The 20,700-nt window shown below is 35.3% G+C and overlaps 1 protein-coding gene across 1 annotated transcript in view; it reads left to right on the plus strand.

Moving 5' to 3' along the window:
- Positions 1-1,051: 1,051 nt before the first annotated feature.
- Positions 1,052-20,700, plus strand: part of LOC107292474 (CUB and sushi domain-containing protein 3) — a gene marked incomplete at its 5' end in the record, with an annotated part of 196,708 nt that continues 177,059 nt past the window's right edge. The window contains 5 exons of the mRNA XM_015821564.1: positions 1,052-1,208; positions 2,153-2,344; positions 4,058-4,184; positions 4,991-5,193; positions 18,687-18,878. Of these exons, the coding sequence (XP_015677050.1) occupies positions 1,052-1,208; positions 2,153-2,344; positions 4,058-4,184; positions 4,991-5,193; positions 18,687-18,878 (871 nt within the window). The remainder of the gene's footprint in view (positions 1,209-2,152; positions 2,345-4,057; positions 4,185-4,990; positions 5,194-18,686; positions 18,879-20,700) is intronic.

The raw sequence follows: 20,700 nt of genomic DNA on the forward strand, positions 1-20,700 counted from the left end.
CTCCTAACGGACTCAGGGCGGCTTACAGCCAGTTAAAACAGATAACTAATACAATAATACTAATTTTAAAATATGATTAAAATGAAATATTCATTATTGGCCGTTTCTTTTTAAAATTATTTTAAAAACCAAATTAAAATACCCCTTAGGCCAGTCCGGCTAGCTGAAATAGCCATGTCTTGAGGGCGCGGCGGAAGGAAGATCAGCTCTACATCACTTTATAGGCAAATGTAAACTATTTTTTGAAATTTGGAAAAGTTATTAGAGCTTTTGCTAAACTAATGCCATGTTGTTGTTTTTTTAAAAAAAACAACTTAGCATTTACCGGTAGTAACTATATTTTTATAACATAATAAAGTAAAACCTTTCTCTCCCTTTCTCTGTGTCTCTCTCTCCTCTGTATGTTGTATGAACCCAGCATATCTGGCAGTTTATAATTTAGTGTATTAGGTGAAACCATAAAATGGGTTAATTTAGTAACCAGGTTTAGTATATGAAGTGTACACAATCCTTATCTTTTTAAGAATTTCTTATGTTCCCCTCATTTTCCAGTATATCTGCAAGGGAGTGGAAATTGTTTAAGATAATAAATAAATTGGTATTTCAAAGCTAACCACGCAGCCTAGATATCTAATTTGCATATAGATTACAATGTCCTTTAGACTTATAGCTAGTTTGTTTGTTAGTTCCACTGCAGTCATTTGCTTTGTTTTGATATCAGCATATGAATTAGTAAACTGTTTTCATAGAAATAACTTCAGAGACTCTTTTAATATGACTTGAAAAGAGAAAATTAGGGCCATCATTAAAATGCTGACTGTCGATGTAAATAGTTGTTTATAAATCATGTGCTGAAGTGGAAGTCCTACCTTTGTCATGGATTTTTTAAAAAGTAATTTAGCATTTTTTAAAAGTACTAAGAATCTTGAGGCAATACTCAGTGTTATCAAACTAAGTAAATTCAGCAGTCCTGATCTATCTTAGCGGAAGTTTTGTGTTTACTCTCTGTTTTCTGCTTATTGAAATTATCTAAAGTCAATTTGCTTTTCAGATATATGATGGGAAAGATAATACAGCACATTTGCTGGGTGCATTTACTGGAGCTTCTCTAAGAGGACTAACACTGAGCAGTACTTCAAATCATCTTTGGCTTGAATTTAATTCAGATGCTGAGGGTACAGATGAAGGGTTTCAGCTCGTATATACCAGTAAGTATTTCAGAAAATAAAATAAAGAATCAAGTAAGAAATTATCCTGACCTTTATTTTACTGTGATGGCTCAGTAGTTAGAATGCAGTATTGCGGACTGAGTCTGCTCACTGCCAGGAGTTTGATCCTGACCAGCTCAAGGTTGACTCAGACTTCCATACCTCCAAGGTCAGGAAAATGAAGACCCAGATTATTGGGATATATATGTTGACATTGTAAATCACTCAGAGAGTGTTGTAAGGCACTATGAAACAGTATATGAGTCTAAATGCTATTGCTATTGCTATATACATGATGAAAACAGTGCACTCCAAGGTAATCAGAAATAATATTGAATATATATTATTAGAAAGAGCTGCATAATATGTCATCCAAATGTATGCCCAAGCTAATATATATTGACTGTTAACAATAAATATATAATACATTGCTGTTTGTGAAGATCAACATTGGATGGTCAAATTGTCCAATGGATGATCAAAATGTTTGGCTTGAGATAAAGAAGTCTCCTAAACTTTTTTTGATCAATTTTATTAATTTCTCTTCCTTTCATCATCAACTCAAAATATTATAGTAGTAACAAAAAACACTAGGCCAGGAACTTAAATACTGCCCCATAGTGCTTTGCAGCACTCTCTAGGTAGTTTAGAATGTCAGCATTATTTGCATATTGCTCCCAACAATCTGAGTCCTCATTTTACCAATGTCAGAAGGATGTAAAGCTGAGTTAACTATGAGCCCGTCAAGATCGCACTCCAGTCTGCGGGCAGAGTTAGCCTGCAATATGGCATTATAACCACTGTGCTATCAAGGCTCAAAAGTTAATTAGCTACAAAGAAACAAATGATTGCATTAAACAGCCTACTTTTAAACTACAATCTATGCTTTGGGGAAAAAAATCTATCTTGGAAACACTGTTGATTTTCTTTCCTTCCTTTCATAGGTTTTGAACTTTCTCACTGTGAGGACCCAGGTGTTCCACAATTTGGATACAAAATCAGTGATCAAGGCCATTTTGCTGGCAGCACTATCATTTATGGATGTAATCCTGGTTACACTCTCCATGGGAGTAGTCTTCTAAAATGCATGACTGGAGAAAGGAGAACTTGGGATTATCCCCTGCCATCTTGTATCGGTAATCAGTTTCTTATTATCAGAAGTATACCTCTATCACTTTCAATCAATCAGAATAGAGCTGGAAGGGACCTTCAAGGTCTTCTAGTCCAGTCCCCCACTCAAGCAGGATACCCTATACCATTTCAGACAAGTGACTGTCCAGTCTCTTCTTAAAAACCTCCAGTGAAGAAGCACGCACAACTTCTGACGGCAAGCTGTTCCACTGGTTAATTGTTCTCACTGTTAGGAAGTTTCTCCTTAATTCCAGATTGCTTCTCTCCTTGATTAATTTCTATCCATTGTTTCTTGTTCTGCCTTCTGCTGCTATGGAAAATAAGTTGACCCCCTCTTCTTTGTGGCAGTATATGAATACTGGAATACTGCTGTCATGTCCTCCCTATCCTTCTTTTCTCTAAACTAGCTTTGCAAAGGAGTACTTTTATTTTTATTGTTCTTCATTTGATGAACTTTTTTTCTTTTCTCTCAAAACAATGTTGTGATGTAGATTATACAGAAGGACGATGATTGATCAAGTCCCAACTGACATTTATGAATAAGAAGGCATTTCAATCAGTTTTTTCCTGATTTTACTGATAAACTCCATCATAATCATGGAATAGCAATGCATACACATTAAACAAACACACAAACACAAAATCATGTTTAAAGTATGGAGGAGATCCTGAAAATTGTTGTCCTAGAACATTAACTAATTTTGTCTCTTCTTCATTCCTCTTTTATATTCAAACATTTATTTATTTATTTATTTTAAAAAAGTAAAAATAACAAAAAGAAAAACAAAGAGAAGAAGTTAGAAAGATAGGAAAGGGATAATTAAAAAACATAGTGAGTGCAAGCAACAAGAACAAACTATAAAACAAAGGAACTTCTGACTTTCTTTGAAACAGATAAAAACCTATAAATCAATGGCCATTTGAACTAGAGTAAACCATAACAAAAAGTACTTCTATCATCATAAACCAGATCTAATCATCAAAACCCAGTTAAAATCTCATTTTTCAGTTGAAATTAAATCATCCAAGATTTACATTGTTCTTCATTATTTTTTTCAACAGTTAAAGGCATTGAATGATTATATAAATAATAAGGGTTGGATTCCCTTTCTTTTCTCTTCACCTATTGATCCCAATCTATATCGGAACAGTATACACTCTGCATATTACAAGTAGTCCTCACTTAATTGGGACCAGCAACTCCATTGCTAAGCAAAGCAATTATTAAGTGCAACATTACAGCATTACCAATTTTATACTATCAGTTCTGACTGCAGTATTAAACAAACTCCCACAGGTCATTGAGTACTTAAGTTGTTAATTGGCAATTTCCTGTAAGCTTCCCCATTTGTTTTGCTTTTGGGAAGCCAACTGGAAGGCCATAAGTAGCAATCCTTTGACAGTGGGGCACTGGGGCCATCATAAATGTGTGCTGGTTGTTAAGCACCGGAATTGTGATCGTGTAAGCACAGGGATGCTGGGATAGCTACAAGGTAAAAGATCAATCATGAATCTCCTTTTTCAGTGCTCTTGTAACTTGGCATGCTTGCTGAATGAAGCAGTCAGTAAGTGAGGACAACCTGCTTCTCAACCCAGAGATGATGTTATAATAAGTTTGGAATTAAACTCCTCCTATTCTACATGTTTTAGCTGCTGCATAAACATCATAATCAATATTTATCAGAAATAATTACCATTTTCCACTTTGTTTTCACCAGCTGAATGTGGAGGTCGTTTTAAAGGAGAATCTTCAGGAAGAATCTTGTCCCCTGGCTATCCCTTTCCTTATGATAACAATCTGCGTTGCATGTGGATAATCGAAGTCGATCCAGGAAACATTGTCAGGTACTCCAGGACAATCTTAATTGATAGACTGAGGGGAAAAATCTTTTGAAATATAAAAACTAAAAAATCTGGCTAGAACACATTTATTAGTATAAATTTTGCCTGTTATTCAGAATTTAAGCTGTTATATTATTTGGGGAAACAGTAATATAAATATAAACATAGCTGGGATAGTGCTTGGCAGATGGGCCATAGTAGTTGCTTTATCTACTACATTATCTGCTGGGCTAAAATGACTTACAGCAGTTTTGAGTGACCAAATATTTGTCCCATATCTTTAGGGAGTAAGATAATTGTAGGTTTGGGGCTGAATTGATGGTTGATAAAGGGCTGATAGTTGTTGTTTGGAATCTCTAAGATGTAATGGATGGGTTCATTGCTTTACTTTGCCTTCCTTATGACTCCTAGTCTAGCAGTGCTAACAGATACAGAGGTCATTACACCTGTACAGAAGCCTCATCTGACATTTCCGTTCAGTGCCAGAAGAAACTTTGGTGCATGTATTGCATGTACACCAAATATTTTCTTATATTAGATCTACATAATAAGTCTTCAAATCAAGGCATAAAGACCCATGGAGGAGAATCTTTATCTCAGTAAAGAAAACAATGCTGTTCACACATTGCAAAGTACCTTGTGCACCTAAGACACAGGCCTCTTTATGTAGATCTTTTAATTATCAACCAAGTGTCTTTCTCCCCTGCATAATCTCATCTAAGATGTAACTCATAGCATAGATTGAGTTGCGATTATTTTACCTATTTCTTTATTTGAAATAGACATTAATATTTGATGTTTTTTTACAGCCTCCAGTTTCTAGCATTTGATACTGAAGCATCACATGATATTCTACGTGTTTGGGATGGTCCACCTGAAAATGACATGCTGTTAAAAGAAATTAGTGGCTCTCTTATTCCAGAAGGCATCCACAGCACTCTCAACATAGTGACAATACAATTTGACACAGACTTCTACATCAGCAAATCTGGATTTGCCATTCAATTTTCAAGTAAGTTGATATACACGTGTGGCTCTGCCTGGTTCAAAATCTAGATTTTCAAAATGTTGCAAAATTTCCTTCTAGATTGTAGATTAATTATTCAATGACTGTCTATCTGTCTGGCTGTCTGGTTTTCTTCCTCCCTTCCACCCTTGGTCTACACAGTCTTCCCAAAGGCCATAAAGATCAGGGCTGTTCAAACTCAGGACTAAAGTATGTCATAATTCAGACACTGTAAAAGAGAAAGCACAACTCCTCAGTCCCACAAGTTGGCACTTTTAACAGAAGGGATCTGGAGATATGCTCTTATAGGATATGGCAAGGTAGGCAGACATAAGGGATCCCAGACGTTACTTGGCTCTGCCATATACAGTGCTTTAAATGAGTTAACCAGCATCTTGAATTGCACCTGGAAGCATAACAGTGGTAAAATCCGGGTAAACTGTGGATTTTCCAGAATGGTGTGTGCACTGACACATTACTAGAGGATCTGCCCTAACTTGTAGTGAAGAGGTCTAGAACTAGAAGAGAGGTTTTCTCAGTGGTAGCCCCTATGTTATGGAAAACACTATCCCTAATGTATAATTGGCTCTTATCTATCTTTCTTAAGAAATCACTTAAAATTATCCTGCTTTGGTGGTCTTTAAGATCTAGGATGAGTGGGAATGTCCATTTATGATAAAAATGATGGGTGGCATTATTGTTGTCAATGCTCCAATGAATTTGGCTAAAGCCATTTCTACTTTGTTTTCGGTTGCCACAGTATGGGAGCGGGGATGTGTGCTTTTATAGTTAGACAAAACAATAAATTGTCCTGTGGGAACCAAGGGCATTGCTGCCTGGATTTTGTAGGGCTGAGCTTTCTGTTAGAAAGCCCGCCAAAGTAGTTAATTGGGGAATCTGATTTATGACATGATGCTGGAGTGGGAAGTTCAACTTTGCAACATTGTAATCTTTCAGAGGGAACTTCAGTGTTGGTTTCACTTTTGATTGTGCTGATACTTTGTAGCCAATAAATATGTTCTTTAAGGAAACTTTCTGCCTTGGAGTTCTGTTTTTACTGGTCTCATCTATTGGAACCATGACAATTGCATTGTTTTACTTTGAGATATTTTGTTTTTGATTTACTCATATGCATAACCCAGAACTGGCCATCTTGGGGCAGTCTGTAAATGCTTTAAATTAAAATGAATTAAATAATGCAAGTTTTGTTAATTAGGTCTTGTCAAATTTCCCAAGCCATAAAAGCCGACATTGAACAGTTTACTGGCCTAATATTAAAATTAACACTTTCAAGATAAAGTTAGTTGATATATTAGTTGGTCTTTCATATGATCTAATTTATTCCAGATTCTCAGATTTCTTTTTGATGAACAAAACTGTATTTTATGAAATTTCAAAAAAGTGCTTTCTTCAACTAACTCAAATGCAGTATCATAATATCAAAGAACAAGTCTACTCTGCCACAATTTCTCTTTATCTTTCTTATTAATCAAGTCTCCTTTGTTAATTCTTTCTCTTTCATTAAACTTATTTAAAGTTAACATTTGATTCAGTGGAAGTACAAAATGCTCAGTATGTGGCCAGAGTGAAAATTGGTATGATTCAGTAGCTTTGATTGTTGACAATCAAACTTCTTTGAAGAGTCAGATTGCTGAATTTGTCTTCTCTATCTCATGAAAGACACAAAGAAATATATTTCTTGGGATACTTTGGAACAAACTGTGCAGCAGCTTTGTGTCAATCAGTCATGTCCCAGGTTTGTGCTGCCAATACAATAAAATAATTACAAGTCTTTTAAAGGAAGCAAAATTAGCAGAAAACCTAGGTTAAATATATATACTGGTACATGACTTAATGTAGAATCTCTATATAAAAGAAAACCAGACTGCTATCACAGTAAGAACTTCTTACCAATGTGGAGAATTGAAAAAACATTTGCTCTGATTATCAGGTTTTCATATGCTGTCCAATACACAACATCAAAATTATAGTCCATCTAAGTTTCAGCATATATCTACCTTTGATAATTAAATGTTGATATACCTCTCTCTTCATACTGTAACTTTTTTAGACTCAAATCATTAATTTGTGATGCTGACAGAATCTGTAGATGATGCAGTTGTTAGTTTATGATTTGGGTAATTGCAGGGCATGGTGAAAAACTCAAATTTGCGGTCATGCTGGTGTGATTGAAACTTGGTGATGCTCTAAAAATGGCACCATCTTCAGAACGTCAAGGCACCATCATGATCAGTAACTTAATGTTCTGATCACATCTTCTGAACATTCCTTCTGGGATTCAAATCACTCATTGGGAGAATATGATTTTTCCTGGCATATGGTGAACACCAGCAAAGCTAAAAAATATCAGCTTCAGTAGTTGAAGGAGATAGTTCCAAACATTTACCATTTTGTAATCTTTGGAATGGGATACAGGAAATGTGGAAATGATGGCAAAATAATGGCTCACATAAAGAATAAATTAGATTAAGGGCTTCATTCTTCTTAGAGCCTATATGTTTCCTTGTTTGTTTGTACTAATTTAATGGAAAATTAGAAAAGAATAGAACAAGACAGAATGCTAGTCTCATCATGACTGTAGATGCTCAGTTGGAATTAGCAGATCTGCATAAGAATAATATGATACATATTTAGCAAACTCTAAACTTTGGTTTTGTAAACTCAGATATTCCACTACTATAAACCGAAAAACAGTTCAATCAACAAGTGTGTTTGTGTGTGTCTGCCAAAAGGTTAGGGTGATGAATGTAACCATGAGATTGCTACTTTGTACTTGACCAGCAATGCACACAAAAAAAGGTGGAACTTTCAACTGTTACAGCTGTGACTTGATTTTTTTTTAAAATTATACCTTATGGATCTTCTGACTCAGTTTAAACTTTGCTTTTTTGCCTTCCATTTCTGCAGCCAATTTAATTTCTATATTGAATAAGGTTAAAAATGTTTAGTCAGAATTGTTCTGATAAAACTGATTAGCCCTGGTAAAATTGATGAAATGGATGAGATAAGAAGATGTTGCTCACAAGACTGCTGAGATTTTAAATCATGCTGGCTAGCAGATATTACATGTGAAGTGGGATGGAGAGTATAAAAAAAGTACAATAATTCACTGAATAGGGAATGGTGTTGAATCTATGGGTAGAACCTCTCAAGGGAAATGATTGAGGATTAGTCTTGGGGAAAATGTTTAATATTTCATTTTAATAACTGTGGCAGTGGATAAAGCAATGTATTCATGCAATTTCGTAATGGCATAAAGTTGGGAGTCATTGTTGAGAAAGATAGTGCTGGGAGATTAAGCAGATAGAACTTCTTAGAATACAGTAATTGAAAAGGGATAAAATTTTATCATACAAAGTACTTTAAATGGAACTCCCCCCCCCTCTGTCTGTAATTGTATTTTGGTGATGATAGAAGTACAGGAGACCTTGGGACTTATCCATCACAGAATGATGAATCATGAATGTGAAGTAGCTGCAAACAAAGTAAATATTATTCTATAGTATATTAAATGAATAATTCCAGAAAGTGTGAGAAAATTTCAGTGGTACTATGCAAAACATTATGTGTTTAGTTCTTGGTGGTAAACAGAAGAAGGAAAGGAAGGAAGGAGGAAGGAAGAAGAAAAAGAAAGAAAGAAAGAAAGAAAGAAAGAAAGAAAGAAAGAAAGATAGATAGATAGATAGATAGATAGATAGATAGATAGATAGATAGATAGATAGATAGATAGATAGATAGATAGATAGATAGATTTTGGTAAATAACAACTACTATTATATTATATTCCATTTTCCAAAAAGATATATGTGTAACTATATTAAAACTCCAAATTAGAGACTTCATTTTTCGGTTTTGCACCGTAGTGCACCGCCGTGAGATTGCGGAGCTGACCCCTCAGCTAGTTTCGCCCTGCCAGGGGACCCCAAATGGGTCAAAAGTCCCCCCGGAGAAGCGACGGAGTGCTCTGATGAACACGGAACGATGGCAGTCGATCTGTTCAATCTGGGGGAAGCCCTCTAACCCAACAGGAAAAAGGCTAACTGCACACCAGTGTCTAGCCCAAGCTACTTGCAGCCGAAGTCCAAGAGCACAGAGTAGAACAATGGTGAACAGCGTGCTTGGAATTAGTGAGAGTATCGATCTTCTCTCTTCTATTTTGTAACTGATTCCTTGGGAAAGATCCCCAAAGTAAGAAATCCTCTGAAAGTGAAGGGAGGGGACTATACCACCATTCCTCCATAGATGGAAGTGGCAAATTAATTTTTTAAGGGGAAAAGAAATATATTTAAATGAAATATATAATACTACAATCTGGATAAATCTAGAAACTAAGAAAATTGGATTGTTTGGATTCTGAGATTGGCTAGTTTGACTAGGCTAGTCATAGAGACTATGGCACTGATGAAAGACGATTTGGAGGGGGGAGATAATATGGATATTGTATACTTATTCAAAAATGACAGGAAATCACATCTAATATCTACTCCTGAAAGATCTAGCCTGGACTATCAGAGACCTCTGGAAGCAATATTGCAAGAAAAGACAAATACTTTTCAGGAGGAAATGTATGCAATGCTACGACAGATACAAATGACAATGGATTCAAACCCATGAGGAGATCAAAAACAAGTTTGATGACATAAATGAGCACATCTCCAATCTAAACTTACAATAAAAAAATCTCAGAAAATGACGATAAAGAATGAACAAACAAATCAAATAATAGAACACAAACTTAAAGAAAATGACTTAAACAGTGAAGCTACAAATGAAGAGAATTACAACTTAACACAAACAGGAAAAAATATACAAGCTTTTGCCATAATGATAAAAATGGAAAACATACTTTATTTGTCAGGACATCAAAACAAACCCGAGGACAAGAAAGAAGATTTAACAAAATGGACTATAGAACTGCCAGGAGAATCATTAGAGCTTTGGAGACAAAAAGCATATATCCTACGCAATTTGTCTTTCTCACTCCCAACAATACCCACAAAAATACAGGAACTTCCTGGCAAGCGAAATATATTAACTTGGAAAGCTACTTGGCAAAAGAAGAAGGCCAGAGTTAAATTCAAAAGATTTGATTCGCCTTACCAGATGGAATATTACATGAGCAAACACCTGTTTGAATATGGTTAAAAGAACAGAACATTTTGGATATAAAGGGGCTCTATAGTAAGAGGGATAAAAGATATTAGTATAGTATTTTTTACAATACATGAAATGTAAAAATATTGAGATGATATATGTAAATGAAAAGTTTGAACTTTAAAGGTAATTAATTTGAAGAGAACTAGGAATAAGGAATGACTGAAATGTTGAAAGGAAATTAAATAAGAATTATGAAAATAGGATGCATGATGAACTAATAAGGTGATTTTTTATAATGCAACACAAGTTGATTAGAAAAAAATCATATATGTACATTATTATTTGTATAAATATGAAAAAATGCCTATATTTAATCATTTATGCATGAAAATATTAAGAATTATACTTGTTTAAGGTTGACGAAGGAGAATAATATCGGAAGAAGGGAAGATCAAAGAAATATACTACTAATTAATACACTAATTATGGAATTATAAAAATTAATCATTATTGACTGTTAATTAATTATTACTGATTGTCTTTTTAAATATATGAACTAAGACAACACACTGTTCACTAGGCCCTAGGGATTGTGATTGTAAAAATCAATAAAATATATTTAAAAACCCTTCAAATTAATCTATAGAAATGTTTGCCTAATTTAAAAATATTATAAAAATTGAATCAGAAAAAGTATAGAGTACAGAGAATAGATACTAACAACAAAAGCTTCATGTAAACAACAAAAGCTTCATGTAACAACAAAAGCTTAACAACAAAAGCTTTAACAACAAAAGCTTCATGTAAAAAGAAGGCTTAAAGAGTAAAATATTATTAAGATTGTTGAACCAATTGGGGATTTGACTGGAAATGCCTGATTTTCTATGTTTGCAGAAGATGTTGGAACTTGAAATAGCAACAGCACTCAGACTTATATACCGCTTCACAGTGCTTTACAGCCATCTCAAAGCGGTTTACAGAGTCAGCATATTATCCCCGGACAGTCTGGCTCCTCATTTAACTAACCTCATGTCAGGGGAAAATCCAGCAAAGAAAAACAAGAGACAGAAATACAACAAATACTTCTCAATTTAAAATTCAGAGGTTTGTTTTATTGTAATTTAGAACACACATGCAGCATTACTTACTTTAAAAACGCATTGTAATGAGGACCATTTGGTAACGAGCAGTCTCTGCAGGAATGGCTATTGGCCAATGGCAAATCAATCAGGTCCAGTTCCAATCTCTTATACCCTTTCCTGTCCTAAGACTGCAGAAAGATGATCAGTAATCTTACACTTTCTGCTTGACCCTCTGCTGATCATAACTTTCCACATACCCATGTAAATCGGAACGCGCACCCATCAGCTTCTTTCAGTTCCTCATTTCTCACAGTTCCAGTCCTCATGTTCTAAATATATTTAAAACAAGCAAGCTTAGCAAAATCATATTAAGTAAAGTACAGTTGCAATTGTGATTACCAGTAACTCCTTCAGATTGTGAAACTGAGCATAATGTAGACTTTAGTTAAATACTTTTCCATGAGATCTGGTTTAATTCACCTAGGTCTAACCTTGCATAAAAGGATATAGCATAAAATTTCTCCTCTCACACACGTAAGGATGGAAACCTGAGTCAACCTTGAGCCGGTCAGGTTCAAATTCTTGGCAGTGGGCAGAGTTAGCCTACCATACTGCATTCTAACCACTGCACCATCATACCCAATAAAGCATGGCATTTAAACACTGGAAGTCTATGTAATCAATAGTATGGATTTGTGGCTCCTTAGTTAAACACTGGTCCACAAGGGATATTCAACAATGAATATTCTAACATTGTGGTCAAATTTCCATTATTAGTCCAAGAAAGAGAGTCCCCCTGCTTACATAGAAGGGATTTTCTTTTTAGAAATAATCTTAAATACAATTAATTATGGAATTTTAAAGAAAAGAAAGGCAGTAACAAATATGATTCAAACAAGGAGTCCCCTAGTTAAATAAGAAAATGCACAAACCATATTTTTATTTTCTGTTATGAAAGCCATGTATTTTCCTTTATGCTTTTCAGAAAACCTTCTCCAAAGGTAGTTTGTAAGGAAAGAGTTGAAATATCACAGAATGAAAAGACATTTGAAAGGGGGATAAAGCAGGGTCAAATAAATGTTTGTTTTTACAGGATAATAGTCATTTCCCATACCCAAATAAACACAGAAGGGAGGGTCAGACCTACAGGGAGACATAAAGCTAAAGAGGAGGTTTTCAATTTAGAAACATTGCAAAAGAGACAATATTGAAGTATTTATCAAAGTAAGAATATATTTAATACTGTACCTGCTAACCTTCCATCAAGATATTGTCAGTGTACTGGAAACTGAAACATAGCAGTGATACACTTATATATACATACAAAAACACTTTGTTTTATATATGTACATAGATACAGGTAGTCCTTGGCTTACAACTGGTCACCTAGCAACCATTCAATGTTACATCAGATCTTCCTAAAGGTACTTATGATCTGGTTCCAAAGGTCCAATAGCTGACCACCTCGAGCAGTCATATGACTGCATTCCAAATTCTTGGTACTGGCCTGCATTTGCAGGCATAATGTAGGACAGAGTTCCCTAACCTTTCCAGGTTGGCCGCCCAAAGCGGGGGGAGGGAGGAAAGAGGAGATAGTTTGTGGGCAGGGCAAGCATGTGTGTGTGTGCATGAGCACCCACAATCTCGCAATGCAGCTTGCTCAAGTGGGGCTGCAAGTGCTCACAATGAGGCTCACACAAGTGGAACCATAAGTGCCCATAACAAGGCTTGTGTGAGTGGGTCCACAACCACCCTTGATGATTCTGGCATGAGTGGGGCTGCAAGCGCCCACGATGACGCTGGCACGAGTAGAGCCATGAGTGGGGCTATGAAGACCCATGACAAGGCTCGCGCAAGCGGGTCCATATGCACGAGTGGAGCCTTGCATGCACACACAGACACGTGCACACTGACCAGCCACTCATGCAGCCCGCTGGCAATTAGGCCATGGCCCACAGGTTGGGGACCTCTGATGTAGGTAGCTTGCAGTAAATCTTTATATTCATTTGAACTGCCTGAATCTTCTGATTTCCCTGGTGCTCGACACATTTGCATTATCTCATGGTCACATGAATCATGACCTGTAATGTTTTTGCTGAAAGCTGGCATTTACAATGGGTTCTCTTAATGACTGTGGCTTTTGCTTAACCACTATGTTGATTTGCTTAATGACCACTGGAAAAAAAAGGTGTAAAAACTGGTGAGTGACATGATGGTTTATAACCATCACAACTTATGAGCATAATGGTCAGGTTCCATTATGGTCATACATCGAGGACCACCCATTTGTGTATATAAAATAAAGCATTGTTTTACTAAAACAAAACCAGTAAGAACTATAACTAACTTTAGAAATAAGTAATGATGACTTAAATCCAATTTAAATAAAATGTGTCCATGGTTGATGAAAACTTTGCAGTGAAGCAGTTGATCAAAATTTGCAGCTGGGAGGGAAGAGAACTCAGCAGATGAGTTATTTTTGAAAAGGGTAAGCCAGTCTGTCTGAGCCGCTAGAGTCTGTCTAAATAAACGAGAAGGATCATCTCCATCTTATCAAAACAAACAGCATGTGGTCAATAATGAAGTGTCAATGGAAGATCTTGTGCATTCTTTACAAAAAACAAGATCCAGGACTTCTGTTATACATTGAGAAACTGATAAATGAATAGTATATATTTATGCTTAATGTAGGAGACGTGGTGAAGGTGAATGCTCCAGTAACGGGCACATGAAATCTAACAGATAATTAAGAAGGCAGTCTCCTAAAACTTCAGTTCCTTGTCATTCTCATATAGCCTTTTATTCTCTTTTGTTTTTGGCAACAATATGGAAGTAGTTTTCCACTGACTGATCTCTCTGTCATATGTCTTTCTTTTTCGTTTGACTGCTCAAGAGTTTTGACTCTTTGACAGTTCGTTTGTTTGAGTGCTCAAAAGTTTTCTTCTTCTCCCTGGAATTTCTTGATAAGGGATTTTTGTCCAAAATGCCAACTAGATCCAACCCTGTTTAGCTTTTCAACTTCAGTCAAGGTTAACTAGGTAGACAACTTATATGTAGATTATTTAAAGGAAGCCCTTAAAATTAAATGAGTTAGCAGTATGTGTATGTTAACTAACATACATAACATAACATGTAACATGTAACATACGTACTGTACATACAGTATATACACATACTCCTTTAAAAATTATCTGAGGCAAGATCAGTACAGAAGACTGTAAGAACTGTCAGTAAGACTGAACTGAATATGCTTAAAATATTTGAACTTATTGAAAAAGATCTTTAATGAATATATAGAGACAAATTATTTTTTAGATTCTTGAGGTTTTATATATCTACCACTTTAACAAAATACAGGGAGAAATAATATATCTTTAATTGGCAATCTAATCATTTAATTAGCATATATATTTAAAACCCTAGCCTTCAAGAGAGTGATATGTTGTTAATTAGAGTAATTGACCTTGAGGACAGGGTAATTGTAGACCCCTCCCTTTTTGCTTGCTATTTTTTCTTTTTGTTTTCTTTAGTTTTGTTTTGATTATTTTGCTTTTCTCTCTGTTGCATCTTGTATGTGTTTTAAATATACATTTTGGTTCCTAGTTATAATCTAGCCAGAATGTGAATCAGAAATTGGGTGGCTTATAAATTAGTAAGTAATTAAGTAAGGAATAACATGTGTTTATTTGAGATGAATCGTAGAATAGAGAGCAGAAATTTTTTTTCAAAGTTGGCAATTTTAGGATGTGTGGACGTCAACTTCCAGAATTTCCTAGCCAACATGATATGGCCAGTGATGGGATTCAGTCAGTTCGCACCACTTCGGCAGAACTGATAGCTAATTTTTTGTTGCCCAGGCCTAACATGGACTTCTGGAAATGGCATCCAACACACATATTTGAATCCCACCACTGGATATGGCATATACAATATATTTACAATATATTTGCTTTTGAATAAGTCTTGACTCCTATGGACTGCCTGGATAAATCCATGCAGTTTTCTTGGCAGCGTCTATGGAGGTTCTCACTCATTTAGGTTACAGTTGTCTCAAAGGTGCTTTTTCAAAAAAAAAGGCAGTTGGACTGTTTTTGAGGAAGAAAACACTTCCCTTCTTATCCAAGAAGCTTCCACAGTTGTGATAGTGGAGGGAGCATTTTTCTTTGCAGCATTTTCAGAAGTGGTGTGCCATTACCTCCTTCTTCCTAGGCTGAGGCCTAGAATCACCTAGCTAGTCTCAAGTCTAGAACAGGACTAGAACTCATGGTTTCCCAATTTCTAGTCTGGCGCCTTTAGCCACTACCCAAATTGACTTTCGATAATATGTGTAAATTGATTTATTGTATATATTAGTATTAACTTAGGGTTAGAATCATGCCTGAGAAAGATACTCACTCACTTCTAAATTAATCAGTTAATTCCTTCCTGAGACTATTGCAGTTCTATTCAGTGAGCCTTAAGGAAGTTTCAGTTCTATTAATATTCAAGGCAAGTTCTTGTTCTGGAAAAGACACAAAGTGACCTTTTTTCTACTTTGTCAGCTCTGAATTTTCATTTATATACATTGTTCAGTGACCCAGGTGAAGGCAACATTAGGACAAACCACATCTTTCTGCTGTGCAGGATTAGTATGTATTTCCTTATAATAATGGAGAGTGTGTTTTGATAATAACCTGCTAGTGGTTTGGGCTACAACTGTTATTTATTTAGTTGAGCCTTTCTCTAAGGCATTGAGTAACCTCATATACAATGAAATAAGGGTTTGACATTTTTGTTTGTTTGCTCACTTTGGCATTTTCTGTTAAACAAACAAACAAACAAACAAACAAACAAACAAGGCAACAACTTGCTGAAGGCTAAAACCTGTTTTATATCAGTATTGGCAGATCCAAAAGGTTGAACATTACTGATTAAATTACTATATGCTTTCTTTTCACTTAATCTGTCAAGTTTTCTCCTGGCGGTTTTATTATAAAATATTTAATGAAATGCTAGTTCTATTTGGAGTAAAATGTCACACATCGGTTTTTGAGTATTCACTTCTTGTTGATGTTGGAATATTTTTTATTATAACTAAAGAATGTTCTTTTTCCACTGATATCTAATAAACCTAATGAATTTAATTATTTTATACTTCCCAATGATGAGAAGTATATGAGCAATCTGTGGCAATCTGGTTAATCTCGTAAAGATTCAAAAGCACAACACTATTCATTTTCTTTGTATCATTTCATCTATTGCTACTTTAATTTTTTAATAACATGTGTACCGTAAACAGATGTGGTTAAATGACAGGTCTGTGTACCCAAAAGTGACATTGACAGTGCAGTCCTATTCTTGCTCAGAAATGTGTCATACTTTGTTCAAAAATTTATATCAAAAAATAAGGAAAAAAGTGATTACATACTATGGATGTTAGTATCCATACTTTGGATATATGAGCCATGGTGACACAGTGGTTAGAGTGTAATACTATAGACTACTTCTGCTGACTGCTGGCTGCCAGCAGTTTGGCAGTTCAATTCTCACCAGCTCAAGATTCTCAGCCTTCCATCTGTCAATGCTGCTAACATTGGATGTTCCTACTCTGACAACTGATAAAAATGCAGCCATTTTCTCTATTCCTTTAACATGTTTTTTCTTGCTTTTAGAAATCAGGTGCAGCGGGGGGGGGGGTTGGGATGTAAGCTCAGCTAGCCATAATAATAATGCTGCTGTGGGAACCCAAGGACAAGCTGCTAATGTTTTGGCGGACTGAGGAGCTGAGGAGAAAGGCCATGCTTTAAGCTAATTGGGGGAATGTGCTTTATGACAGTTTATTGGGGGTGGGAATTGTACTTTGTTACTTTGTATCTGGGGAAAGGGAATTTAGTTTTGGGGTTCAACTATGTAGTGCCGATACTTTGTTTTCCAAATAAAATGTTCTTTAAGGAAGAATTTTGACTCGAAGTTCTTTTGATGGGTTTCATCTATCGGAACCATGACACCATCCTTCCGAGGTCGGTAAAATGAGGACCCAGATTGTTAAGGGCAATATGCTGACTCTGTAAGCCTCTTAGAGAGGGCTGTAAAGCACTGTGAAATGGTATATAAGTCTAAGTGCTATTGCTATTGCTGCATACTATCCAAAAAGAAAAGTGAAAAGCAAAATATGTCATGTGGTTTTCCATCACTGGAGTTTTCAAGAAGAAACTGGACAGCCATTTGCTGAAATGATATAGGGTTTCCTGCTTGAGCAGAGGATTGGACTAGAAGACCTCCAAGGTCCCTTTCAACACTGTTATTCTGTTTTAATATCTGTAGTTAGCTAGGCTGCTTCAGTCTTGGAGATGCTGTGAATTAAGAGCCACATTATGAGAAAGATCTCATGACAGTGAGCCTGAATATTATTCTGCTACTGGCAAATGATGTAATTCACAATGGTGCATTTATCTTCTTTTACATGGTGAGGTCATGGTGTAAGTGGCATCATTATAGATGATGGCTTAGATGATGCCACACACACTATTATTAAAATAGATGATAGATAAGACGAATAGTGGAATAAAATAAAGAAGATGTGTTCAACGAAGCAAGAATCACAGAGGCAATTACTACTACTACTACTACTACTAATAATAATAATAATGATGATGATGATGATGATGATGATGATGATGATGATGATGATGATGATGATGATGATGATGATGATGATGATGTTGGAAGGGACTTCCTGCTCAGGCAGGAAATCCTATATCATTTCAGACAAATGGTTGTCCAGTCTCTTCTTAAAAACTTCCAGTGTTGGCGCATTCACAACTTCTGGAGTCAGGTTCCACTGTTTAATTGTTCTAACTGTCAGGAAATTTCTCCTTAGTTCTAGGTTGCTTCTCTCTTTGATTGTTGATTTGATTTGATTTGATTGAATAAGATGGTTTTTATGACACTCTTAGTATGGAATCTTGAGGATTTGGATACTGCAAGCTCTCATTTATTAGCAAGTTTATTAAACTGGAGTTTCTTTGAATATTGTGAACCTTATCTTGCCAGGATTTTTGCAATCCTGGATTGAACTCCTTTTTTATTAAATAATTTATTAACAGTTCCTATCTTTTAGTTGCTTATTCCTAATATTTCTCCCAGTACTTCCCCAGCCTCTACACATTCTTTAATAGATGTGAATCATATTTGCCATGATCATTTCTTGCAAAAAAAAAAAAGAGATTTAGGATCCTTACAATGTGCTAATTACTTTTTTCCAAAAATAGAATCAAAGTTTTCTTTGATTTATTTCTTTCCCTTTTCTTTCTTTCCTAGGCTCTGTAGCCACGGCATGTCGAGATCCAGGCGTCCCCATGAATGGAACCCGTAATGGAGATGGAAGAGAACCTGGGGACATGGTGCTATTTCAATGTGATCCTGGCTATGAGCTGCAAGGAGATGAGCGAATAACCTGCATTCAGGTAGAAAATCGGTACTTCTGGCAGCCCAACCCACCAGTCTGTATAGGTATGCAGAAACCTAAAGAAGACACAACTGCTTTTCTGAACTCTGGAAACATGTAATAATCCTTATTACATTGTCATAAAGCCCAAAGTCAGCAGCCAATAGTTGGCAGCTTTGTGTTAAATATAAATGGAAGGACAGCCCACTTGGTTTGGGTAGGGCAATATTCTATATTTTAAAAAAAAATCAAAAAAATATTTATAAGAGAAAGGAAGGGAGAACAGCACTTAAAACTGCTTAATGAATGCCGAATATAGTTAGCTTCATTTATAAGAACCCCACAAATTGAGTTACTATGGTTTCCTGTATTGGAAAGTTGTTCTTCATTGTTTTCACTTCTTTACTTCCTAAATAGGAGATTGTTTGGGTTCTGTGGGATAAAGAGTTTCTATCACCTATGATAAATAGTAAGCATAATGAAAAAGTTCTGGTCCTGTTGGATTGCTTTAAAGCATCGTACTCTTACAAGAAAAATTGAAATACATTTTTTAAAAAAATTAATGAAATAAAACATCTCCCAGATTTTTCTTTGTGTTTGGTCTGCTTTGGCAGACTTCTTCCCTGTTGTTTCCCAGCAAATTGATAATCTATCTATCTATCTATCTATCTATCTATCTATCTATCTATCTATCTATCTATCTATCTATCTATCTATCTATCTATCTATCTATCTATCTATCTATCTATCATCTAGATTGACAGTGTTCATTTTTGTTGAGATACTTTTTTATTCTATTTTTTCTTTTTTCCCCAAATTCTATTTTATATATAGCTTTAGTATTAAATTTGTTTGTGTTAATAAAAATTCACAGAAAATTATTGACTAAGTTTTAAACAAAACTGTATGACAGTTATTTTTAGGAATTTTAATATTTGTTTTATTAGAATTAATTAGTTGGAGAATGTTTTTTGATGTTGCAAAATGTTGAACAGGTTTGTTTTCTGCAAAGATGGGAAAAATATAATAACTCAGATGTATACGTTAGCATGTGTTTAAATAACAACATTGGACAAAGACTTTAACTGTAGAAAAATATTAAACAAAAATTGCTAAGTTTAAAAAGGAGAAGAAGAAATCCATATAATTATTTAATTGCTGATAATTAAAATGTATGAGTACTTGAGTGTTTTAAGATGCTTTTAATGCCTAGTTGGTTCTCATCTGCATCAGAAATAGTTTCTTAGGGTATGTTTGCATCATTGTTTTTAATTGTTATTTAAAAATCTTACTAAATTTTGAGATAAACATGAACACTGAATGTAACTGTAAAGTCCATTAGGGAAAATCAAAATGATACAAAAGCAGAGAGTGGTTGTTTTATTGTGATTTTTTTTCTGAAAAAAATCAGCAGAAATTGAGACATTAATCATATGAACTTTGCGCCAAAGCAAAATTCATTTTAAATGCAAATAACAAGTAATTTTTATGTGATATATGTGTGTGTGTTTATGTATATGTATATGTATATGTGTGTATATATATATATATATATATATATATATATATATATATATATATTTTCTGAGGTTTTCGCGGGTGTTTGTATGTAGGTCTTTAGTTATTCGGGTTTTCTCCCGCGTAGAATTAAAAGTACCTTGGCGACGTTTCGACGAAGTCACATTCGCCATCTTCAGGCTGGTGTCTTCAGCTTCGTGCTTCTAAGAGTGGTGTGTGATCGCAGCTGTTTCTTCCTTTTAACTGCCAGTGGGGTTGGAGCTGATTGGGTGGGAGCTTGGCTGTGTTCTGATTGGGTGGAGGTGTGTTCTGATTGGTTAAGGAGCCTGGCTGTGCTCTGATTGGATGGGGGGTTCGCTGTGCTCTGAT

The sequence above is a fragment of the Protobothrops mucrosquamatus genome, unplaced genomic scaffold (assembly GCF_001527695.2).
Source record: "Protobothrops mucrosquamatus isolate PMUCROS unplaced genomic scaffold, P.Mucros_1.0 scaffold1352, whole genome shotgun sequence".
NCBI lineage: Eukaryota > Metazoa > Chordata > Lepidosauria > Squamata > Viperidae > Protobothrops > Protobothrops mucrosquamatus.